We start from the raw sequence: 24,238 nt of genomic DNA on the forward strand, positions 1-24,238 counted from the left end.
TTAAAGGGCTTTTACCACTTTGAATTTTTTTCTTTTACCACTTTATTCCTTTTACAAGTCAAACAGAGTAGCAAGAAGAAAATTGAAAGTGGGAAATGAAACATAAATGCAGTTAATTCTGTTAAAACCCAGGTGATGAAAAAAGTTATCATTACATAGTGTCAATCTTTGATTAAAAATAAATATGTTGAAGGAGGAAAAAAACATTGTTTTCCAATAACAGGGTGGAGGGGAAAAAAGAGATTGAACGACCAGTTCACAAACTCCCTTAATTTATTCTAATTAGGAAGTCACTGGTACAATAGAAATTGTTTTCCAAGTGTTCGATTTCCACATACCCTAGGGATGATGATGGTTCTACAGAAGGATTTCTTGGTTGAAGTATCAACTAAGGATTTACTAATAACCTCTTATCTAGAGGAATTTGGGAATCTAGTGGCCTAGATGGGTATTAAACTAGATGCATCTCATTTAAATCCTTGGGCTGTTTTTAATTTGCATTTTCTTGGGTTTTTCAGTGAGATTGGAATTTGCAAAAAGTAGAATGCTTCTTTGCCTTTGGAACAGAATGCCAGAGGAAAATTCTCTTGCCTCTGCTCTTGTGCTTCAGTGCTGGAAGGCAAAATAATTAGTTCTACACAACTAGGACTAAATCACCTAGGTTGATACATGATAGTGCCTGACAACGGGTACTGTTGGAAAAAAAGATTTCAGTAAATCATTATTGATGAGGAAATTGGTATGCAGAGCAGATGATTCCAGTGTATGTACGTGTACCTTTGCAGTAAGCTTAGTGTTACTAAGTTATCCATAGATTGCTGTCTTTACCCTACAAATTAAGTATAAATGGCAAGAATAACGATTACTAATAATCTAATAATAGTATATTTTTTTTATTTTTCCTTTTTAGAAAGATGGTACAGTAATATATATATTCCTTAGGTTTGTAGAACATTTCAGAGGAGATTTGTCATCTTCTGAATATTTCAAAACTAAACAGTGCTGGTTCAATCCTTGTCCCTTTATGCTTTCCAGAGGGCTTGGAGATTCCATTTATGGTTGATTTCATCTTTTGTTGAGGAGAAAAGAAAGACCCTATTTTGGTTATCTGTTTTATTTTGATCAGTTATTTGAGAATTTGTTCAGAATTACATTTTGTTGTTGTTGTTTGGGTAGGAAAAAGGGATGGTAAAACAAATATCACATATTATGTATTTTTTTAAAAGGATTTCAAACTACTTGCAAGGACATAAGAGCAAAATTCTTCATTAATTAACTATATGGGCAAAGTGAAGGCTATTCTTTGCTTTCTTCTTCAGATTATATCATTTTGGAGAACCTATAGTTTAGTTATTATTTGTTACAATAGTGCAGGCTTGGGAGAAAAATGGAATAAAGGCAATTTTTTTATTGTTGATTGTGATTTCATAAGGAAATTTTGCATCTATTATTATACAAATGTTTCAGTTTTGCTACATTGTGCCAGTTCCAGTTTTCTGTAGGTTAAGGCTCACGTCCTTCTTTGGGGACTATCAATTATCTGACCCTGCAAAAGGTACAGTTGTACATAGAGTGGGTTTTTTAGGTAGTGCCTAGATACTAGTATGACTTAGAACATTTCAGTGTACATGCTGTTCCCCGGATGATAACGAAAACCACTTTTCAGTCCGGAGTAATGAATGATATGCATGTAGACTGGAAAGTATTCATGTAGACTGAAAGAATAGACAGGTTCACACTTTCTACACATTACATTATTATTTTTTTGTATAATGGAGAGTGCAGTTGCAATGGGAAGATGCAGCAGTCATACAGTACTGTTGTACAGCTGTCGCCTTACTCTGGTCACAGTAAACAGTGTTATTGAAACATGAAAATGCATGCTGTGCTTGTGTAAATGCTTGTGCTGCCTTGGCAAGCATCCTAATATATGCTGAAGCTGAATTATTTAGCTGTCTCTTGTGTGTGGTTTGCTCACAGCAGAGTCACTGCACTATCCCCTCTTCAGCCAGTTGGAGCCTTTGCGAGAGTGTTTTGCCTCCAGAAGTAAACACGAGTCTAAGAATAGCTCAGCCTTCTTTGTAGTATATTTTCATGGTTGGCTGTCTAAACAGCCAGCCTGTCTAGACAGCTGATGACACTGAAAGCTCGTAAGGTCAAAAGCAGCCACGTAGGCTACTCTTGGGGATGTTACCTCCTTGGTAGCTGTACATGTGGGTGCTAGGAGAACTTTTCAGTCGGAAATAGTAGGGTTCTTTCGGAAGCTCCATGGGCTACAAGCGTATGCTAATAAGGCATTAAATAATAGATACGAGTGTATGAAAAAGGATTTTTCAGTTCTTACAGTTATTTGTGACTCACGTGATATATCACCAGTTATGGCTTTTTGGTGCTCTTTAAAACTGTTTTGTAGTGTCATTTGTGTTGTGCCCAAATTTAGATTTTACACATAACTTGGAGGCCTAATACTTTTTTCTAATACAAATTAATGCCAAAGATAAATCAAAACTGATTTCAGTCAATTCTTTAAACAACAATACAAACACTTACATAGTTCTTCTGCTGTCAGTAATACATAGATTGTGTACCAAGCTGGATCGTAAGTTTACATGTGCTTGCATAAGAGAAACAAAAAAAACTGGTGTGAAGAATCTTACACCAGAAGACTCCTTCTGTGACTAGGGGTTACAGGGGAACATTAGCAAGGGTTTCCTTGAAGTAGGTTGTTCTTCCTCCTAGCTTCCACTTGTAACGCATCTACCATTATTTGTAACTAGATGTTCATCCCTCCTGCAAAATCTTTTACATTTATCATTACGGATCTAGACCATTTTCTAAACCTACGTTCCAGATGTAATTTTAATAGAGATAGCAAAGTAGTAGTGGATGTGCCGAAATAGCCATTTGCTCTGTAATCACAGCAGCTCAGTTTTTGCAGGGTTGAAGAGTAAAACCTGGGGATAGTTGCTGTATTTCCACTAACCGAGGAGCTGCTAACTGCTGTTGGACAGGTGAAGCAAAAAGGCTAGCTAATGCTTTCATTTAGTTTACTAAATAACTGGACTAGATAGCCTTTGGGGTTGTCTGGTTACATTATTTCTTACAAATGTCTTTGGAAGAGTATCTTGTTACAGGTGTTTTGGAGATAGGCACCTTACATGCCACGTGTCATTCACCAGTTTATGATATACGTTTGCTGATGCAAGAAGAACTTGTCAGCAACTAAACCAAAAAGGAAGCAACTCGGAAATCTGTACCCAGTTTAATCCTTTGCTGATAAATTTGTTTTCTGTGGGTAACCATAATGTTAACGTGTCTGTTTCTTGTGATGTGTGTGTATGTATAAAATGGGTTTAGCATTAGGTCTTCTCAGTCCATCAAAAGATATATTTGGAACTCATAAATTGATCAAATTCTACACCCGCAGAAAAGAAGACTGATGTAGTTTCTATCCAGGGAATGGCGCTTTGTGTTAGTCCGTCATATAGCAAACTACCATGAGATGAAAAAGCAACGTGCCAGTACAGTAAAGAATATGACAGTACCAAAGGAAATACTTAAAATAATACTTCTTCACAACTTCTCTAGTTATCAAGTGCCTTTTTTGGTTTACACATGCTGTAGTGTTTTTCTCAGCTTTTTTCCTTTCATACCGTTAATACATTGATCATCCTTCAGTCACACAGTACCCAACGTCCTCGGAAATTAGGAATAATACCCTTTCTTTATGGTGTTCTTGTAAATATTATTTAGACTTTCTTGCTTTGAATGCTTTCCTGATTATCAGAAAGGTTACTGATTCCTTGTTAATATTGGATGGTTTTGGTTGCATGGCTTGATGTTTTGATGTAGGATTATAGGAACTAGGCCCTTGCCTACTTCCTTTGCTTTAAGAATATTTTTAAGCATTTAATAGACTTCTAAGATGGTTTTGGATGGTTTTGCTTGCTGTTGTCTTAAAACCTCCTCCTCCTCCTCCTCTTTAAGATTGAAAATCTTCAAGAACAGTTAAGAGACAAGGAGAAGCAAATGAGCAGCTTAAAGGATCGCGTGAAATCCTTGCAGGCTGACACCACGAACACCGACACTGCCTTGACCACGCTGGAAGAAGCGCTTGCAGAAAAAGTGAGTAGGGGAAGCCTAAGCCCCTTCCTTCTAAAGGTCCTTCTACTCCTAACCCCTCTAAAGCCGGCTTTGCTTCTGGGGCCGCGTGTACCCGACGCTCGCTCGCCGCGCCACGGCGACCTCCTCCGCCCCCGAGGGCTGCGGAGAGCGCGGTTGCCGCCGCGGAGAGCGCGGTTGCCGCCGCGGAGAGCGCGGTTGCCGCCGCGGAGAGCGCGGTTGCCGCCGCGGCGCGTCCCTCGCTAGAGGGCGCTGCAGGACGCGCGGAGCGGGGCCGGGCGGGGCCGCGCTCCCCGGGAGCCGGCGGCGGGCTCGGCTTCGGCGCCGCGGGCTCGGCTCGGGCTGAGCCGCCGGCTGCTCCCCGGTCGTTAGCCTCTTGCCGCCGTTTTGCGTGGAGGACGCTGGCGATCTCGCCTCGCCCTCGCGTTACGGGCCGCGTCTTTGGTACGGTTGTGGGGTGCCTCACCTTGCAGCTGTGGATTCTGCTGCTTCTTGACCTTTTTTTTTCTTTTTCTTTTCCTTTTCTTTTCTTTTCTTTTTTCTTTTCTTTTCTTTTCTTTTCTTTTTTTTTAAGTCTAGCTAATATTTTATCTTCTTTGCTCAGATATTTTAATAACAAATCTGTTTTCAAAGTTTTGGGGTGTGAAATGGAGTTTTAGTTGCCAATATTGAATCAAAACAACTAGTTATCCTGATAACTAACTTTTTTTTCATGCTTGCCCAATTCTTGGGAGATAGATGACTGAGGGAACAGCCTTGTCTCTTCCATTTTGGTGGGGCAACTATTTGGAATTATTTTCTTCTTGATTCCCAGGGAACCGGGGTTACAGCTCCTTTAGTCTGTCAGATTCTATAAAGGTAAAGCTGTGGTAAAGTTTTGCCTGAGGTTGGGGAATTCACTTGCATACCTTCAACTTCTAAGATAACCAAAGCTCCATTGATACCTGGTGTACCAAAAAGTTGTTTTGTTGCCTTTTCTTACTGTATGTCGATCCTGGTGTCACATATGCACTACAACGCTTCCTCTCTGAAGGACCACAGACTTAACTCTACATGTTGGAAAAATAAAGTTTAAATAAGTAAGGAAGTAATATGTAATGTATCTTGGTCTAGGTTAATTTTTGATTATCAGAACCAGATAAATTGTGTTGCATTGTAACAGAATTTTCAGAGATACGGAATGCCTGGTATTTCTTAGCAATGAATCCATAGATTTCCCAAGTTTCCTCCTTCTTGAGGGTCCGTTTTACAGCTGTAAAGAAAAGAAAATGGCAATACCCTACACTTCTCCTCCTCCTCCTCATCTACAGTGTGTAAGAAGCATTGTGATAAGAAGTCTCAGAAGTTGAACTGACTAAGAGGGATTTTCTTCACAGAGTGCTTTCTTTTGTCAGGAAAGGACCATTGAGCGCCTAAAGGAGCAACGTGACAGAGATGAACGAGAAAAACAGGAAGAGATCGACAACTACAAAAAAGACATTAAGGACCTGAAAGAGAAAGTCAGCATTTTGCAAGGAGATCTCACAGAGAAAGAGGTTGACCAGCAGAATGAATCAGTTGTGTTAGAATTGTTTGTTGCATATGTATGTGTTATATTTGAGGTGAAGAATATTGTTCCTTTATAGTAATGGTCCTTAAACAAGTTTATCAAGTGAAGTATATTGTCTGAGAATTTTTCAAAGCATAAATATTTCAGAACCACCTTTTCATGGATAGCACTCAAGTCCCCTTATTTGCAGCAGTTAATCATATTAGTAGTGAATGACTGATGGTCAATGATAGCATTAACTGGAGCTATGCTGATAAACAGCTGAAGGCAGAGAACAAGCTTGTTCCTGTCTAAATACAGGGAGGAAAGGACAGAGGTTGATCAAAGCTGTGGGTGCCAAAAGCATGCAGATAATGTTTATTCCTTTATGCAAACAATACAGCTAGTTCCTTTGACTCTGAAGAGTCCCTTTTGATAATTGAGTTGGTTGTTGGTAATGAGCCCATTGGCTAGACAAATTAACTTAATTATATTAGAGAAAGATAAACGTTCCCTGTTCCTGTCTTGGAATTGTAACATTCAAGTCTACTTACAATCTTTTTTCAAAACTCTTTTTTCAAAACTGTCAAAGTAAAACAATACAAAAAATATGCACCAGGAAGGGCTAAGATTTTGTCTACATGGAAGTCAGCATTTGACAGGAAAAAAACCCACAAAAATGATTCAGAAAACAAGAAGTTGAGATGTCTTCTGGAGATAGGTAGCATGAATCAGTTTCACCCCATAGCAGCTGTATATAGAAAAGCTTTGAATGCTCTCAGTTTTAGATACAGTGGCCAAATCTACTAACCACATACGATTTTTAAATACGTTTTTATTTAAAACCAATTTTTCTTAAATGTGACTGTCACTGAAGCACAAGTTCCAGTTTACAGAATCTCCCATCTTTAAAAATGATTTAAAAATTAATTTGTTTTATTTTGATCCTGAAAACCTGAATTAAATCAAACTGTCTTAAGGCAGTGACATGAACATCCTGACAAAATGCCTTGTTCTAAGTTGGATCCTGAACATAGTGTGAAGGGATAGGAAGAAAATAAGACAAAAAAGAAACTAGCTATTGCACATAAGGAGTATTTACTTGATAGTTATTTTACATCTTTTATTTTAGTCATCCTTACTGGATCTGAAGGAACATGCTTCATCCTTAGCTTCATCAGGACTGAAGAAAGATTCAAGACTCAAGACACTGGAAATTGCACTGGAACAGAAAAAGGAAGAATGTTTGAAGATGGAAACTCAATTGAAGAAGGTAATTTTACTTCTTATCTATATATGTGGTGTAAACATTCATATGCTAGACAAATTGGCTGTGTCTACACAGAAAACTTTGGGTTCTGTGAGTTGCTTTTCAGCAAGAACTGTGAAGTTGTGTCCATGCAAACTATATTATAAGCTAAGCCCATCAGAAAGTAACATTCAGACCCTGGTGCTAATTTTGGACTTCATTTACTTGCAGCAACAGTGCTGTTGGCTTTTTTTTTTTTTAACAGGTACTGGGAATTAGAGACTTAGCCTGCTTCAGAATGGTTCATAGCAGTAATTGTGCCATTAAACTGGTGTAAAAGCTAAAAAATTAATGGCTAAACATTTCAAGTATCAATTACCAATGCTTGTAGGTGTTAATGTGATAAATTTAGATGCATGATTGGCCCGGCCCATAGGAATGCGTAAAAACAAATGAAAAGAATGTATCACCAGTGAAGTATGTGATCTTTTGTTTTAATCTCATTGCCAGTCACAGCTGATACATTGGTAGGAGTTTGCTGTTCAGAAGAATAATACTCTATTACAAGCAAGCTAATTTATTTGAACAGAATCTTTTGGTTATGTTTGCATTGCAAGCTTTTTTTATTTTAGCTGTGAGTAGCATAAACACTGCACTGTTTAGAGGATCATTGATTTGATTTTAACTTTTTGATTTTAAAAGAGCAGGTGATAGAGAAGCACAAAACATACTAACCGAAATAGTGATAATACTTCTATTTATAAAATTAGAACAAGACAAAAGGCAACATGATTTTTAAAAGAAATTCAAGTCTTGGGTTGTGGAGTTCTAGCTGTTTCTTTACATCTAACCAGGAAAAGAAGGAATGCCTCTCCTGTAGTTTGGAACTCTGTCCTAGTTCCTAGAATGTGAGATCAAGTTTTGAGTCATAAGATCTTTTAGGATTTCTGTTGCATGGGTGCAAGGTGGGTGTTAATGCACCCGAGAACTCTCTGTAAGTGAAACTCCATATACACATATCTAGACCCATGTTTGCCCTTCTTTTTAATTTTATTACACAAAAAAAACGGTTCTGTTATTCAGCATCAACAAAGCAAAATAGCAAGAAAAGATAATGTGCACATTTAATTGGTCTCATAGGCTGTTTTCAGTGTACCGTACAGTGGGTGAATATTTCAGAAGTCCTGAAGGACTCTTTCATTTGAATTCTCTGTCATGAATTGCAGTTTTACCCTTTATCAGTGTGTTACACATAATGAGGAATATATTGTAGCTAAGATTTGCCAGAGGTTGTTACAGGAATTGGATGATAGTATTAGTTTGTGGGTAGACAGCTGCAGTGGAGAACATTATTACAAGTACTTTAAGAAAAAAAAAAAGTACTGACTGGGAGAGCACATAAAAATAGTTAGGTTATGAAAAACCAGTTGTGGAAATCCAATTAATTAGGGAATGCATCTGTATATTTAACATTTGTAAATGTAGTGCTTTTCACTGCTTCCCTTGAGATCGCTTTCCTCACTATAAGCAGTGAGTGTATCAGTAGTATAAGTGGGCCTGGAGGTCGACCAAAATCTGGTGAAACACTGCTGGCTAAAAGACAAACACGCAGTTAATTTGCACTGCAATGACAGTGCTTCACTGCAATTGTTTCAGGCCTACCTCTGCTCCTTCCATTTTAGAGAGGATTCTGCTTAATAGCTGGTATCCAGGAACATCACATAAGGACACTGAGCCAGTTCATAAGACCATATATTTTTATAATCTAATCTCTTTTTTTCAGGAAATAATTAAGACAGTGGATTATTCACCTGTGGTCCTTTTCCTGAGGGTTAAAATGGGAAAATAGCTCAAATGTAAAGAGCACTATTAATTGTACAGGACAGCTATGGGACAAATAACTGTATTTTCAATTTGGTTCTGAGAAAAATAATGAATATAAATTTATTGTATTGTACACACAAATAGATTCACATCTTCCCATCCAAAGAAGCTACCTAAATCATTCAGTCAGTACGGTTTCAGTTCTACAAGTAAAGAAAATCAATAGCCTATCATTACCTATGAGCAGTATAAAGCCCTTCCATAATACTCTGGATATCTGCTCCTCTGCTTCAGGCGTTACTGCCTACTAAGGGCATTTGGACAATTGTTTCCTGTGCAGAGACCCTAAAGGAGTCTCTCAAGTTCTACTGAGACAAAATCATCAATACCTTGTTCCTTTTTTAAATACTGTGTCATGTTGGGCTACTGCATTCTTATTCAAGGGAAGATTCAAATTCAATGGAAATATTTTTTTGGTGATAAGAAGTCAGTCCACAATGGCTTTTTATAAAGGAATTGGAGCTCTAGGACGCAAGTATGCTTTCATGTAATTAACCATGCATTTGCTTTCCTCAAGCTGTACGAAAGAGCCCACTTCTACCACTGATTCTCCTTGCTTTCTAGAACTAAGTCATGGTTACTCATAGTTACTCAAGAAAATATAGTTAGCAACTGCTTGAATATGTTTTATATTTAAGAGTAAGTTTAGATATTTCTTTAATAACCTTTTTTCCAGCTGTTTTTAATTTTGCCAATGTTTTTTTGTCGCTTGCAGGAAAGTAGAAAAATGTATTTTTAAAAGGCTTTCTCTCTTTAAATGCATTGCAGATATTTATTCAGGCAGTTTGACATTCTCAAGGTGGATTAGTTCCTTGTCATCCTTAAAACAATCATGATAGATAATCCAGCTCCAATTTAAAGCTTCTAAAAACTGTTTTGCACACCTGCATTGTTAACCATTGCAAATAGCTGTCACAATTAACCTTAAAACTAATGGCTACATAAGAGCATTCAGTTTAGAACCAAATTAGAGGTTTATTATGTTGAGTTTTATTACATTATCTCAGTGCTGTTTTGCATAAGACACATGCAGGAAGGACTCTCTTGTGTAGCTCTTAACAGCAAATGGCAAAAAGCTTTTTCTTTTAGGTTGTTTCCCTTACAGTTTGAACAGAGATGTGTCTAACATCAATCTTGTTTCCCTTGCCTCTTATTTCCACTGAACAGTTTGAGTACTTTCCGTTAAATCTATTAGCCTTAAAAGTTAAGAAGCTGACAGAAGAGACTGAATTGGAGTACTGTTAAGCCATTAGATAAAAAAGATTTGGGCAGTCCTTGGAAAAAACTCTTGCTAATCTCTAAACAGTGGGCCTTTGAGAAATCATGAACGGTGCAAACTTCCACTTTTTCTGTAACAGGTATTTAACTTTACACTAAACTGAAATATTATTAACGAAGTGGAGTGCAGGGGTGCTGAAAAGTTGCTGGTATTATTTTTCTTTCCATGTAAGCAGTCTCCAGTGTCTGACTTAAGGTGTCCACTTCTCATTGTTACTATTCCTCTTCTTACTAATGACTGTTTTACATTGATCCCTGTCTTAGCAAATAAAACTGCAGTGTTTTTCATATTCAAGATTGGGTTTTTTTAATAATGATACTATGGTTATGCAAATCTCTGAGCTTAATGTTCTAATCATTCTACTGTCATTGCTTCTGTGCTCAGTTGTCAGCCTGCTGCCAGCAGGAGATACTATGGGAGATTCTGAATGCTGAAAGCAACCCACAAATCCCTGTTCAGTTTATATGGCCTGGTGTCCTGCCTTAAACAGTCTCCTTTTTGCTGAGATGGAATCATTAGAGGGAAATCACACACAGGGGGTTCTCTCCCTGTTTTGCTGTGAAGTGGTTTTATGCTGTGTGGCTTTTATTTGTTTGTTTGTTTTTTTCCCTTAGGAAACACTTTTTTCAAACTTCTGTTTTAATGTAATAGTTTTATAGTGAAAAAGTTTTCTTCTAGTTGTTTTTCTTCAGGATACTCTTTTCCTAGCTTTTTCTGTCTTGTCTTTCCCAGCCAATATGCTTTGTTTCATTTTGTTTTTCTAATCTGGGAGAGACCAACTAGTATTAGAATTTGTTCCAGCAAAGATGAGTGGATTTTTGTCTGTCTTCATTTCCAGTGCATAGTTTTTCTCCCTATAGATATTTTCCTTATTTGAAAGGGATCAAGGTTAGAGAAAAGAAAGAGTCCAAAACCATATGTTAACAAACTGCCCCTTGGTGCAGTTCTAGGAACTTTTCATCAGTGAATGTTAGCAGTGATTCCCTGCCAGGAAAATACCTCGAGATTCAACAGGCTCACTCAGAGGATGTTTTTTTTTTTTCTGCTGTGGTGTTCTTCCTTCAAGTTCAGGAGGATAGTATCTTTCAAAAGACAGGAAAAAATGACTGAATGAAGTGTTGACCCAAATTCTGTGTTTCCCAAGATTTAGCTCGGCTAGTCTAATACAGGGTCTGATGCTTTTTACTTTTGTGAACATGGATTTCCTGCCGCAACTGAAAATATTACTGATAATATTGGTAGATGAGAGAGAAATAGTCTTTTTTATTCTCAGCTGATGATTTGGTTTTTCAAAGAAGGGCTGATAAACGATGTATTCAGCATAGAAACTCAGAAAGAAAGAGGCTACCAGGAAAATCAGGATGTCTTGTAAAAATAAAAGTAAAAACCCAGCAATTGTGTTCAGTGTTCAGATAGTGTCAGTTACTGAATTAGTTTTCTAAACCATTTAGCTGTCTTGCAATTGATATAAGTGAAGCACTAGAAATTAAAGTCCTGCTCAACCTGTAAAACTGTCATCTGTAAACCCAAACACAGGACTACATTAAGTATTTGAGGACTGGACAAAACTATTAAACTGAGAAATCAAGATCAAGTTTGGAACTTGCACGAGGGTAACTCTCCATGTTTCTCATGTTTCAAAAGCTGGTAGTAATGCATGCTAAAACCACAAATTAAGATTCTGTTGTCTTAGTAAATTAATGTCGCAGCTATTATTTTAAATTCTTTTCTTGTTGCATCTTTTCTTTTTCTCTCACACTGTTCCTATCCCCGATTTTTCCCATCTTTTCCTATCTTCTTTCTCCCTTTAGCACCCTGAAGTTTTATTGAGTCATCCATCCAAGCCAGTAAGTGTCCTGGCAAACTGAGAGGCTATTGCCAACCCCATTTAATTTTCTGTTTTGCATGTGTATTCACCTGTGCTTTTATATCTGGGCCAACACACAGTATGTTGGTGAATTGCTTTAGTAGTGGGTATGGAAACAAACAAAATGCTATAGTATGTCTAACTAGTCATGCTCAAAAAAGCCTTCTAAGATGCTTTTACTTTTTGGCTGCATTGGTGTAACTTTGTTTTTGTTTGGACAGCTTAATATTGTGCCAATGTTTTTGTTTCCCTTTGTTGCTTGCTTGAAGTGTCCTGTGGCTTTTCTTTCATGTCCATTGTCCGTGCATTTTCAGAGCTAGAATGTAGAATTTCTATGCAAATCAAGCTTCTTGAGTGAAAGTATTCTGTAACACCATGTACAGCAGCGCATTAGAAATAATAATTAAGTTATGGCAAGTAAAAGATTGCTTAAAAACTTGTGTAACCATTAAGCTCACTGGTACTGTCAGTTTAATTTTAGATCCTATTACCAGTCTTCTGTTTGATGTCAAAGAGCACTCCTTTCAAGGAGCGTTTGTATAATAATATCTTGACACTGTAAATTATGTAATCCAAGGTGGTTTTCATCAGAGATTTCTCTTGTGACTGTGTGCATAAAAAAATCGTGTTACAAAACTTTCAGGAGTCTGATACCTATGTTACTCTTGTCAATGTTCAGGGTAAATGTAGCTGTCTAGCCTGACAATCATTGTCTGATGGTCAGAGAATTGCTGGTGCTTTTAATAGTTAAGTTTTTTTCCTATCGCATAGTAGAAATTATTTTAATAGAGCAGATAATACAATACATTTATGGGACTAGATTTGGGAAGAGAGTTGTGGGGTCCAATAGGGAAAAGCGTTTTGTTAGGACTATCAGAAATAACAACAAATAGTCAACTAGGGCATAAAAACTCCTACACTGCATTTTGAGTTATTTATTATATGTAAAAACAGTCATTAATAAATATTCTAAGGTATTTGGTGCATAAAGATCAGGAAAAAATAACATAATCTTCTTAAAGAATATAAGATTAGTGGATATGGCATTTGAAGGATTTCATTATTTTCTTTCATGACAGAGAATATTTTTTTCCCCAAAGGTTTTGTGTGTTCAGGTATGAATAGCAGACTCAAGACTTTTCTGGTACATTGACACTTTCCCCCACTTTAAAATAATTTGCCAGCCTCCTAACCTATAGATTGGACTGGTACAGTCCATAACTAAACTTGTTTAATGCATCCTATTAAATAGATTCTTTTATCAATTGTTTATGGTTTTGTAAAACCTTTTAAATCTTTTAGCTGAAGTTTCTTATGTTGTTTGATTCAGTCTGAGATTTTGTCTGGTTTTGTGTCTTTTTGAAAGAAACTCTCGGCCGCTGTTTTCAGGGAAAAATATAGAAATATGTTGGTTTTAATCTTTTTTTTAGCACTAGTAATTTTTTATTAAAAGATTTGGTCCTTGTACTGGATATTTTTGATGCCCCTGTTTAAATCTATCTAAATTGGTTAAAGGTTAAATGCATTGTCTATTTGTACATGCTCAGTAGAAAGATAGATTTAGCAATGAAACTTCCCAAAGGTTCCACCTGAACTGGTTATACCTTAACCTGAAGAGGGAGGAAGACCTTCCCATTGTGTCTCTGTATTGCCACAGCCTCTTCTAGGTCTGGTCATTTGAGCAGGCAGCAGCAATACTAAGTAGACTATTCACCAAATACCGTGCTGGTTCCAAGCAGCTGCTTGATACAAATAGAGCAGAAGCAAGAATCAGCATCTCAGTGTGCAGAACGGATCAGGACAAATAATCTGTTGGGAATGGAAGTCAGTACTGAAAGTTAACCACTGGGAGGAGAAAAACAGGTTGGATTTTGCTGGGGGTATGAGTGGCTCGGATTACCAGGAAAATTGTACTGAACCTGGGACTCGGGGAAGACATGGTATGAGGAGGGGGTTGCATATGAGCAGAAGACATGGGACTACAGGTGCTGTTGGATAGAGCTAACTGTGAAAAAAAAAAAATCCCCCAAACCTGAAAAAAAAGTGGCAGGAAAAGGATGAGGAGAACTGGTAGATTAGTGGAATCTGCCTGAATAAAAGGAGTGGTATTTGAATCTGTCTAAATAATGTTGATAGAAGGTTGGGGAGACGAGATATAGTATAAAAGGATTGTACTTGGTGCAAATAGGCAGGAGAATTTGTGCCCAGGAGAACATATTCTCTATGAAATTTCTACTAGCATGCAAAATTTCTGAGACTCCCCATTACTCTGAAGTCAGAAAATATGAAATGTGGGAACAAACTCTGTTTTATTCCCCAGTATGATATAATCAACATATAGGATAAGGTACAAGAGGCGGTGTGGTGGCTTTTAAGTCCCAGTCCTGTTGATGTTTCATGACAATGTCAGCATCATCTCATGCAGTGGAAGGTTGGAGGGGTTTTCTCCCTGATTTTCTTATACCTAAAAAATTAAACTTACCCACTCTACCCCTCCCAGAAACCTTGTTAAGGTAACTTTCATTCTGAAAAATTAAATATCCAAAAGCTAGGAAATGGCCAATGCAACATTGTGTGGCCTTTCTTGGTTTTCGTTGTGAGCTAGTTGTTATAACATTTTATAACTAGATTACTGTCTGCAGACTCTTGCAGTCTTCAATATTGCTTGACAAATGCTCCAAGAATGAGCCAGAGATATATAAGGAAGATGATAATCATCTAGAGAAATCAGATGATAAAATATTTTTTTTTAAATAGTAGGAAAGCATTGAGTGAATAAGGCAGGATATTTTTGCATCTCCATTTTTCACCTGCACAACAGATATAATAATGCGTCCTCATTTCCAATTGGTGGTGTTATGAAGTGGTTAGTTACCATTTGCCAAGAAATAGCCTACAGTCATGATTAGCATGATAGAAAGAAAATCGGGAAAATACTCTTTTTTCAGTGTCATTTTGTAATTTAGAGTAAACGAGGCATAGAACCATACACTGAATATCAAAAAACAAGTACTGAGTATCTGATCATTACTTTAGTAAATCCTTTCTGTGCATTGAATGAAGCTCTGTTTCTGTAAAATAGTAGCTTCTGGTCAGCTGAATAAAGCCTGGTTCAGAGGAGGCATGGGTAGGGGGGGTTGAAGTATGCTCACAAAGACAGCCGTCACCTTGGCATTTCCCCCATCTTTGTACACTTTTTGTGTTGGTGTGCATCCAAAGAGAGCAAATTGTTAATGTTTAATAACAACTATAGGAACTCACATCTTTCTGAAGAGACCACTTTTTTTCAGTAATGGCTTCTCTCAAGGCATCTTACTCTTATTTAGACTTTCAGCTGCCTTTATGAAATTATTCCAACCAAATATTTGCTTATTCAGTGACAAAAATTCACAGTCATGTTAACAGAGACTAACCATTTAAAAGATTTTGTCAATAATAAGATAACAAACAACTCTTTGTGACAGACTCAATTTTTCTGGTACATAGTATATCAGAGAATTCACTGAGCCTTTTACTTCCAGTACAGCCTTTTTGAAAAGTTCTGTTACCGTACATGGTGTTTAGAGAACTGGAACTAAAAGAGGAACAAGTCTGGTTGTTTTTCAAATTTACAATTTTGTTGAAACTAATAAAGACACAATATAAGGCAGCAAGCATGTTTTATCATTTGAATCCCTGCTTTTACAATAGGGAAAATAAGGAAAATGGTTATATGTGTTTGTCTTTTGCAGTAAATAGTCATATATTTTTGTATTTGTGTGTGCATTTACTATTTTTAAGAGATGTGAGGCATACTTGGAGGTAGGAGGGTGGATTAAAATGGGATTTCATATTCTTGGGAACTTCTACTTTGTGGCCAAAAGTTCTTGGCAACATTTGTATGTGAAATGTTAAACTGAATTTACTGTCTCAATTCATAGGTAAAAGTAGAAAGCGTTTGCTGTGAATTATTCGCTGTTTGATTTAGTTAATCTTTTAGGAATATTGATTTGGAATCTTCGTCATAATGTTTGGAATTTTTATTTACATTTTAGAAGTTTTAAATTAGATTTGTGCTATTGTTTTCTCCCCTGCCTCTGGCATGCGTTAAGCTGCATAAGATTACCTTTTCTCTTAGTAAAGAGTTTTTTGGCATGAGAAATATCAGCTTAGAAAATTCTTTTTAATGCGTTTTGTCTTCCTCTCCTCTCCATCTGTAAATAGTGGTTATTTCTGTGAAACATTGGTCAGCTTTATTTTAGTTGTAGAAGTTGCCTTTGTCATCTGATTTTCTGTGAAAGCAATAGAAGTTATAGTACATTTATTTGAGGAACAATCACTCTTTCTTTTATTCTCTAGGTACCTGAAGCACTCACCCCATCACTTACCACATTCCAGATGGGAAATGATGGCTAAGAGCAGAAAAGCAGAAAGCTGTTAAACCACCTCTTAGTTTATAGTCCCTCTTAAGAACTTTGAGAGCATATCCAGAGTAGTAAGCTTAAACTACTCTTGGTCCTGAACCACTTAGAATTTGAAATTGAATGCACTCTAGCAAAGATTAATACTGATCAGATGAGCTGTGCTAAAAAACACAGCTTGAGAAGATGCTGCTTTCTAGCTAAAATGTGATTGTGTTTCTTATGCAGATCAATGCAGAACTAAACATGCAAGTTTGTGCTCTTGAAAGTAGCTTAAATGGACCTATTTGAGTCCACACTGGAACAGACATGGAGAGCTAATGACAGGGTCAGTAGTAACACTTAAGAGGTTTAAAATAGTCTGTAATCAGTTAAACTCAATGGTCCATGTCAACATACCTTTTCTTATTTCTCATTTGTCAGAGGAGAAATGCAATGTTCCCTTCACCCTAAGCAAGCTGCTTTTTTAATTTATTTAATTTTTATCATACTTTTATACATTTTCACATTTGTTTGTAACTATATTAAGAGGTTGCAGGTTTAGGAATACTGTCTCAGGCAGAGCTAAGAGTTGAACCTATCAAAATGCACTTCTTATAGGCTCTTAATACAGCAGAAACTGTCTTAGTGCATTTGTCACCTTACGTGTCAATTCTGTTTCGACAATGAAATTACTGCCTTATTTTGGATATTTTGTACACCTTTGGTGAGTGGGGGAAGTTGTATGTGGCTTTTTTACTGTGAATATAGGAATTCATTATTTGTGTTTAACTTTCTTTTCGATTAAAAAAAACCAAAAACAACCAAACCACTGCTGAATTATTTTGCACAATGTTGCATTGGGAAGGTAGCCAGTTTTGTCTGTTCCAGATCTTGATGTGAGTTTGTGGGAAACCTCTAAATGCATTGGTTTTCTCTCCTATACAATAAATGAATCCGGCAGGATTTTAGATATGGTCATGCAGCACGTATTTTGTACACAACCCACTAAATGGACCAAAGTCACTCAGTAATTCACAACTCAGGAAGTGGTCTCCAGTTTACACCATATCACATAACGTTCTCTTTGTGTTAGGTGAAAGTATCCATGCTTATGTGCATTATATACAAATAACATGTGTTACATGTCTTAACTAATAATTTATGTCGTGTAAATAGCCCTTTTGTTCTATAAGAACCAGACACACTGACTTGTTGGCTAATTTTCTAAAAAAGAAAATTGATTTCCTCTTCTCAGTAGTGTCTCTTGGGTTGTTGTGGAGATGCTTTTATTAGCACAGAGTAATATAAATCAGGATGGTCCTGACAGTAGAATTGCATTAGGTCTTATAACTTACTTTGAATTAGAGACTTTAGTAATCCAGGCTAGCAGCCTAACTTTGGTTTAGGTTTTTTTAAAGAAGTTTCTTGATTATCTGATTATGTATTTTGGATGACTTTAAAGAGCCTGGAGGAGTATTTGTTAAAACAAACAATTTTAGATGTTGGAAACATATCTAAATCCAGTGCTGAAGAATTCAGGTTCTGTGTCTGGTAAAAACCGGACTTAACTCTATACATAGTGTCTCTTAGGAAAATATAGATGCCCCCCTGTAGATTTATAGATGTCCCCTGAAAACAGTATTCCCAGTTCCTGCAAAACAGTATGTGGGAAGGAAGGATGGCATTTTGTTTGAAGTTTAGGTATAGTTGAAAAGGAAATGAAATCAAGTATTTCAGATTTCCTGCAGGCTGGAAATCCCAATAAGGCATTTCAGGAACACCCACCACCACTCTCCTTCCAAAGCAAAGTATGTTCCCTGATGCTTGTAGCTGTTCATGACACCGACATGCTTGTCAGTCTCATCGCTGCAAGGTCCTCCTGGAGTCTGCGTCATCTTAGCAACATATTAATTAGACTTCTACTTGCTGTAGAGAGCCCTTTCCAAGGGTATGTAATTCGAAGTGCTTACGGGGCAGTAAGGAATCTGGAAGCATTGACAGCCCTAACTCCAAAAAGCTTCTCAGAGCTTCCAGGCTCACCAGGGATGCACTCAGAGCTGGGTCTCAGAAGCTCAGGAGCAGGATTTTCAGACTTACAGCTCAGTGACAGAGTAGTGGCGGGGTTTGACTTGACAGTCACTCAGAAGTAGGGAGCATTTTAAGTCTTCCTAAATGCGTGGCCTCAGGAAAGGGTTCTGTTCTTCCAGGATCTATGGTTGTCAGGCACTCCTGCTGAGATCTGCCTGGGAGACCTGGGGATTGCCAGGCATTTTTTTCTAGGATAAAATACTGCGCAGGTTATCCAGCTTTCTGGAATCTATGCTTTAAAAAAAAACAAAACCGAAACAGTTTCGCATCAACCCTCAGGCAGAACCTGCAGGGCCAAGGCCCTGGAACATGATGTGTTCCAGTATTTGGGAAACCCAGATCCATCCCAAGGTCATAGTCCCAGTAAAGACAGGCATCAAGATGTTCTTCAGTCCTAGAATATTCTGCTCTGAGATTCTCCTGGGTTTCACTAGAACGTGGCCTTGGCTTTAACACAGCTAATTAAAACCAAGAGACTTCAAGGCAAAAATGTTGGGGTCAATGAGCGGATATTTTCCTCCAGTCTTATTTTACTGAATAACTAAACAGATTTAGCCAAGTGTATTTTTGCTGTTTGGTTCTTTGGAAGCAGCAGCTTCTAACCCTGAGTTTTATGCTGCTGCAGTTCTGTCCAATTGCCTTTAAAATCAACAGAGTCCTGTAGTATTGGATTTAGACTTACTGAGCTTTGGAGCAGAATATTGGCAGATTGTAAAACAACTTTCCGCAGCTTGTACACATGGGGGGAAAAAAGTCTGTAGTCTTATCTTCTGTTTTAGGTTTGTTTCAGAGAAGAGAAAGGCCCTGAGTTTGCAGGCAGTCTTGGTCAGCAGAATAACTCCACCAAACCTGCTATTCACTGACGCAAATTTGAGCAATTCTGAAATAGCTTTAATTGATATCAAATAGCAGTTCAAGATCCAAGAGCAGAGGGGCAGGGGGAGAATGAAAAGATAATACTTAGTCTGCTGGTTTAAATTCCAGCATAAATACTGCCTCTTCTTTGTCTTGGGACAAAGCACATGTGTGTCCTGTTGTTCCTTTCCATGCTTGGGAACAGTTGAATTAATTTTACGAAAAAATTAGTGATTTTTATAACAAACCAAGCCATTTAAAAAAAACAAACCCCAAACCAACACCTTCTTCGTTAGTCATTTATACTCAGTCCTGTGATGTTTTTGTCCCCATAGCCTGAAAAATCGTATTTCCTAGATAACCAGGCAAAAATAATTTCAGTAGGTAGCCATACTCATGTTAGTCCTAGTCTGTACAGCTCAGATAACTAGCAAGGATTTCAGTACATCAGCACCATCTGTGCAAATCTGACACTTTGCATACTGATGTAGTTATTGAAGGCTATTAACCTGTGATTTGTTTTTCTAGATTATCTACGTTAAAAATACCTCAGATAACTAATTCTACACTGTTTCAGAAGCATATTTTAGGAATTTTTATACCCACTCACACTTACTTTTCTTTTTCTTTACTTTCAAAGAAGTTTAACTTTTTTAATATTTTTACTTCTTTCTTCTGTTGATTGTTTCAGACCAAAAAATCACCTAAATTTTTTAGACTGAATTAAAAATATTAAATTTGTTTCTGAATTTTTATTTTCCTAGAAAGTATTTTCCCATACTTAAAAGTAGCATATGCACTGTATATTTATTTCTGCGTAGTAATTAATATTGCCATTTTGAAATAGATATCTAGATAGCGTTTTGCCGTTGTCATAGTATCTGTAAAATACACACATGTGAATGAAGTGTTTTTTCTTGAACCTTTTTCTTACAGGCTCATGAGGCAACACTGGAGGCTAGGGCCAGCCCAGAGCTGAGTGATCGTATGCAGCAGCTGGAAAGGGAGGTAACACGGTATCGGGAAGAATCTAGCAAGGCTCAAGCTGAAGTGGATCGTCTTCTGGAAATCTTGAAAGAGATGGAAAATGAGAAGAATGATAAGGATAAGAAGATAGCAGAACTGGAGAGGTGAGAATGGTATAAAGTTACTAGAGGAGCAAAAGAGCTGGTTAAAGTTAGAGATAACAGTCCATTTTTCTTGTCTTAACCTTAGAGTGCCTGTTTTGGGAAAGTCTGTTTAGAGTTTTTCTGCCTTCATTCCTTTATTTTGGTAGATTGTAAGCAAAAAGGTGTCTTACTGTGTGCTTTCATTACCTGGCTGCTCAAAAACAGGGCTGATACAGATAGAACTAGAAGGGTAGATAGAGCTGTAGGGAAACGGAGATGGTGGGAAAAGTTGCTGATGCTGTGGTGTGTTTGGAGAACAATTTGTTCTTTTGATTTAATAAATTCCTCAGGCATGGTTCTCCAAAAAACAAATAAGAAAAATGACTTTTAAGAGCTTGTGATACTAGTTACTCAGGTTCTTCTGACAAGTGGCATTGAAAGTCTTTGTACTGGTAGGGACACAGGTAAAGTTTGGCTTATGTGAAGCCAAATGAACAGATTTGCTTTTGTCTAAATGAAATGTGTTTCAGCACTTTTCAGCATTTTTGATCTTTCTGTTGGAGCCAGGGTGCTCAAATAATTTTTTCTAGACCTCAATGTCCCAAACAAAAATTATAATTTATTATGATTCCATGACATTTGTATCACAATTATAAATAGTAGATCTTGGGAAAGACCTGAAACAGATTCTGTTTTCTGTCATTTTCTTACCTTACAGTGGGCCAAGAGAGAAGTTTCTAGGCAGTAATACCTGTTTGGATTTTTTTGTTTACTTCACCATTTGCAGTGAAGAATCCCTAACTTGGAACAGCAAAATGGAAATTTTATTACTCCCATTTTCCTTGTGCCAGAATAGTCTTTCTAATTCTATCTTATCACTATTTAACTGCTCTGCATTTAGTGTCAGGAAGATTAGGGCAATTAAGTAGAGGACATTTCAGGTACTGCGTGCTGGCAATGGTTATTGTTCATTGACTTGGTCATAGGCAAATTATGAACCCCTCTGAATGATTTGAAAAACTCTTTTCTAAGAAGTCCATTCTTGTTTGCTTGAAAGTGACAGAGCTCTGAAACAGTTCAGCTTGTCATCTGGGTTTCTTCTTTCTTTGTGACTGTAGGCAGCATCGTGTTAGTTTTCTTTAAGTTGTTTTATTTAACCAAAATTCTCTACACCTGTGGTGTAAGCCTGAAGACCCAAAAGTGAGGATATGTCCTTTTTAACCATCTTCCCTTTTTTTCTAAGTGATATAACTTTCAGCCCATTGATACATGATGTATTCAGCAGAACATTCAGACAATAGGTTGATAGAGTAGATACATTAAGTATAGACATGAAAAAGCTAAATAGCAGTTACAAGTCATGTTTGTCCATGTGATTTTTTTCAGTCCCTTAGAGGCGCCCATCTTGGGCGTGAAGTTTACCACATCACCATCTTAGGGCATGCAAGTTGACTAGGGATCAGGGTATAAGCATCAAAAGTCTATTAGAAGTAAGGTATGGGAAAGAAATATGTTCATAGTGCCTTAATTTTTTCTGTGTACAGAAGTATTTACTGTTTAGGAAAAGCAAGTCAGAAATATTCATTCCTCAGCCTGATTCCTGGAGAAGATTGGAATGGAAGGAAGAGAATTTTCTTATGCACGCTTTTAATTCAAGTCTGATTTTTTTATTACATTAGCGTTCAGAAACTCTAATCAAGACTGGGACTTGTGGTGTCAAACCCATAAACACATATAAATGGCCTATAAAAGAGTTTATAGTCTATAAAGCAAAAATAACAAAGAAGAGAAATGAAGATGCTCCTCCATCTCTTTTACAGATAAAAGCATTGGCACCCAGTCTTCAAAGAGTTAGAAAGGAACTTTGTCTTTGAAAAGACACAGTTCCAGAGATCTGCAAAGCAATTATTGGTTTTCATGTTACTGTGGTAGATTCTTGCTGTTTCAGTCACAGGCCAAACTCTTACTATATCAATGAAAGCATAAAACCCCCAAATGACTGGACATCATTCTGTAACAATTTGGTGAATACTTTGACTACTCAGTATTATCCATTCCTTCTTACCACCTAATCTTCGCTCTTATAAAAAAATAGAGCGGTGGTCTTCTTTTTTTTAACTTGTCATCTTTTCAACCAGTACTGAGATAACATAGAATATGTCTTCTTTTATTTCTAGTAATTAGAATAATTATTTCAGCTATGTCAAAGAAAAGACTACTTTTGTTGTTATGTGATTGCCAGCAGCTCTGTAAATCAAGGGGGGGGGAATATCTAAGAATATTCATGTTCTCTAACCACTGTAAGTGGAAATGGAAAAGGTTGTCAAGATCTAGAGACCTAAGGTGCATACTGTTAGTGTGGTGAATTAGCAAAGTATCAACATCTGAAATTATTTTTCAGGTGGAATTGTAATATAATCACAGCACTGGAGAAAAAGGTAGAAGGTTTCAGATACTTTGTAGTGAGGTTTTAACTAGTAATTTCTCTTTTTCTGAATAATTGTTGAAATTGCTATTTGGCCTTAGTTGTTTTCAGCTGCTCACCCAAACCCCTATTCTCTGGAAGCTTGCTTTCTCCTTGTGAGTTTTTACACAAAGCAGAGATTTTAACATGCCTATTAAATGTATAGGTTGGTCCTGGTTTTATCTATCATGCTTGTTTATAAAGTATTCTTTCATGGCTGAAGTGATATATCCAGGCACACTACATGGATATTTTAGAGCTAGAGTCTTGGTTTCCTGAAAAGAATAGATAATTTTGCCTTGTAAAAGTCCTTCCTAAACTGTGGTCCATGCAGAGTGAGATAGAAATTATCTTGACTTCTAATGCTTCTACAGCTGTGCAAATTCTTCTGCACGAAGAAGAACCCTAGTGCTTGCAGAAGCATTTGTCAGCAAGCAAAAAAGTGAATATTTCTGTGCCTATCAGGAACTGTTATTATTCCATGTAGAGCAAGATGAGAAGAAATAAGTCATATTCAGAAAATAACTGTACTAAGAAAAATGGGATTTTTCAAAAGAGAGAGTCTCTCCCTGGAGTTTTCCCTTACGCTAGTTATATGTGACAACTAGACCATACGTCGTCAGGAGAAGAGAAATAGTAACACGGTTTCATCCATAGAAGAGAAGAAATGAGTCACCTATTAGGGAGGTATGTATAGGGGAACAGAGAAGGAGAAAAGGTAGGAGGAGAGGAAGATGAAATGAAAAGCAGAAAACTGTTTCAATGATGGCAAAGCTGCCTTCAGTTCAAATTAAAATAAAGAGGGAAATGCTTCCACTCTTCAGTAACTGGTGCAATTACTGGGTGGGGAGTGTTGTTTTTCAGCTGTGAATGGGTGGAAAGATATCAAAAAATAATGTGTTAAATATGGTGCATGCTATGCAAAAGTTTGAAAAATACTCTGGAGTCAACATGAGATTGAAAGCACAACCTCATTAATTTATATTCTCTGTGGGCAGGATTTTGCTTTTTCTCATGGGAAGGCGGGCCATAAGTTCACATTTCTTCCATGGGTGAACAGCCCTATAAGTTTTGTTTCTGTCCCCAAATTGTGGTGGTGTAGAGGGTTTTGTAGCTGTCTGGTTATTCACTTTCTTTATAACTAACTGTTTGCTTTTTGTATTGCCATTCCATAATCTCCTGTCTCTCTGTAACTTTTCGTTTTGTGTTTTGTTTCCTTCCTTGCTTTTTCTTTCCATTTATACTGTCACGTCCTGGTTCCACGAGTTGTTTTGTTTTGTACGTGCGGGGGTTTTTTTGACTATGCCTTTTCTCAGAAAGCACGCCTCCCGCAAATTGCACCCTCCCTACCAGGTGTCGGTCCCTGCACCGCAACATGTAGGGGGGTTTGTGTGGGACTTCCTGGGAAAGT

General features: G+C 37.3%; 1 protein-coding gene across 18 annotated transcripts in view; it reads left to right on the forward strand.

The window, feature by feature from the left end:
- ERC1 (ELKS/RAB6-interacting/CAST family member 1) overlaps positions 1-24,238 on the forward strand; it is a 301,837-nt gene that overhangs the window by 110,436 nt on the left and 167,163 nt on the right. For 9 of the 18 annotated variants that reach the window (XM_030040612.2, XM_041129573.1, XM_030040624.2 and 6 more), the window contains 5 exons: positions 3,988-4,125; positions 5,517-5,657; positions 6,783-6,923; positions 11,874-11,909; positions 20,191-20,384. In XM_030040612.2, the coding sequence (XP_029896472.1) occupies positions 3,988-4,125; positions 5,517-5,657; positions 6,783-6,923; positions 11,874-11,909; positions 20,191-20,384 (650 nt within the window). The remainder of the gene's footprint in view (positions 1-3,987; positions 4,126-5,516; positions 5,658-6,782; positions 6,924-11,873; positions 11,910-20,190; positions 20,385-24,238) is intronic. The other 9 variants (XM_030040615.2, XM_041129574.1, XM_030040616.2 and 6 more) reach the window with 1 other exon arrangement.

The sequence above is a fragment of the Aquila chrysaetos genome, chromosome 17, assembly GCF_900496995.4.
Source record: "Aquila chrysaetos chrysaetos chromosome 17, bAquChr1.4, whole genome shotgun sequence".
Lineage (NCBI taxonomy): Eukaryota > Metazoa > Chordata > Aves > Accipitriformes > Accipitridae > Aquila > Aquila chrysaetos.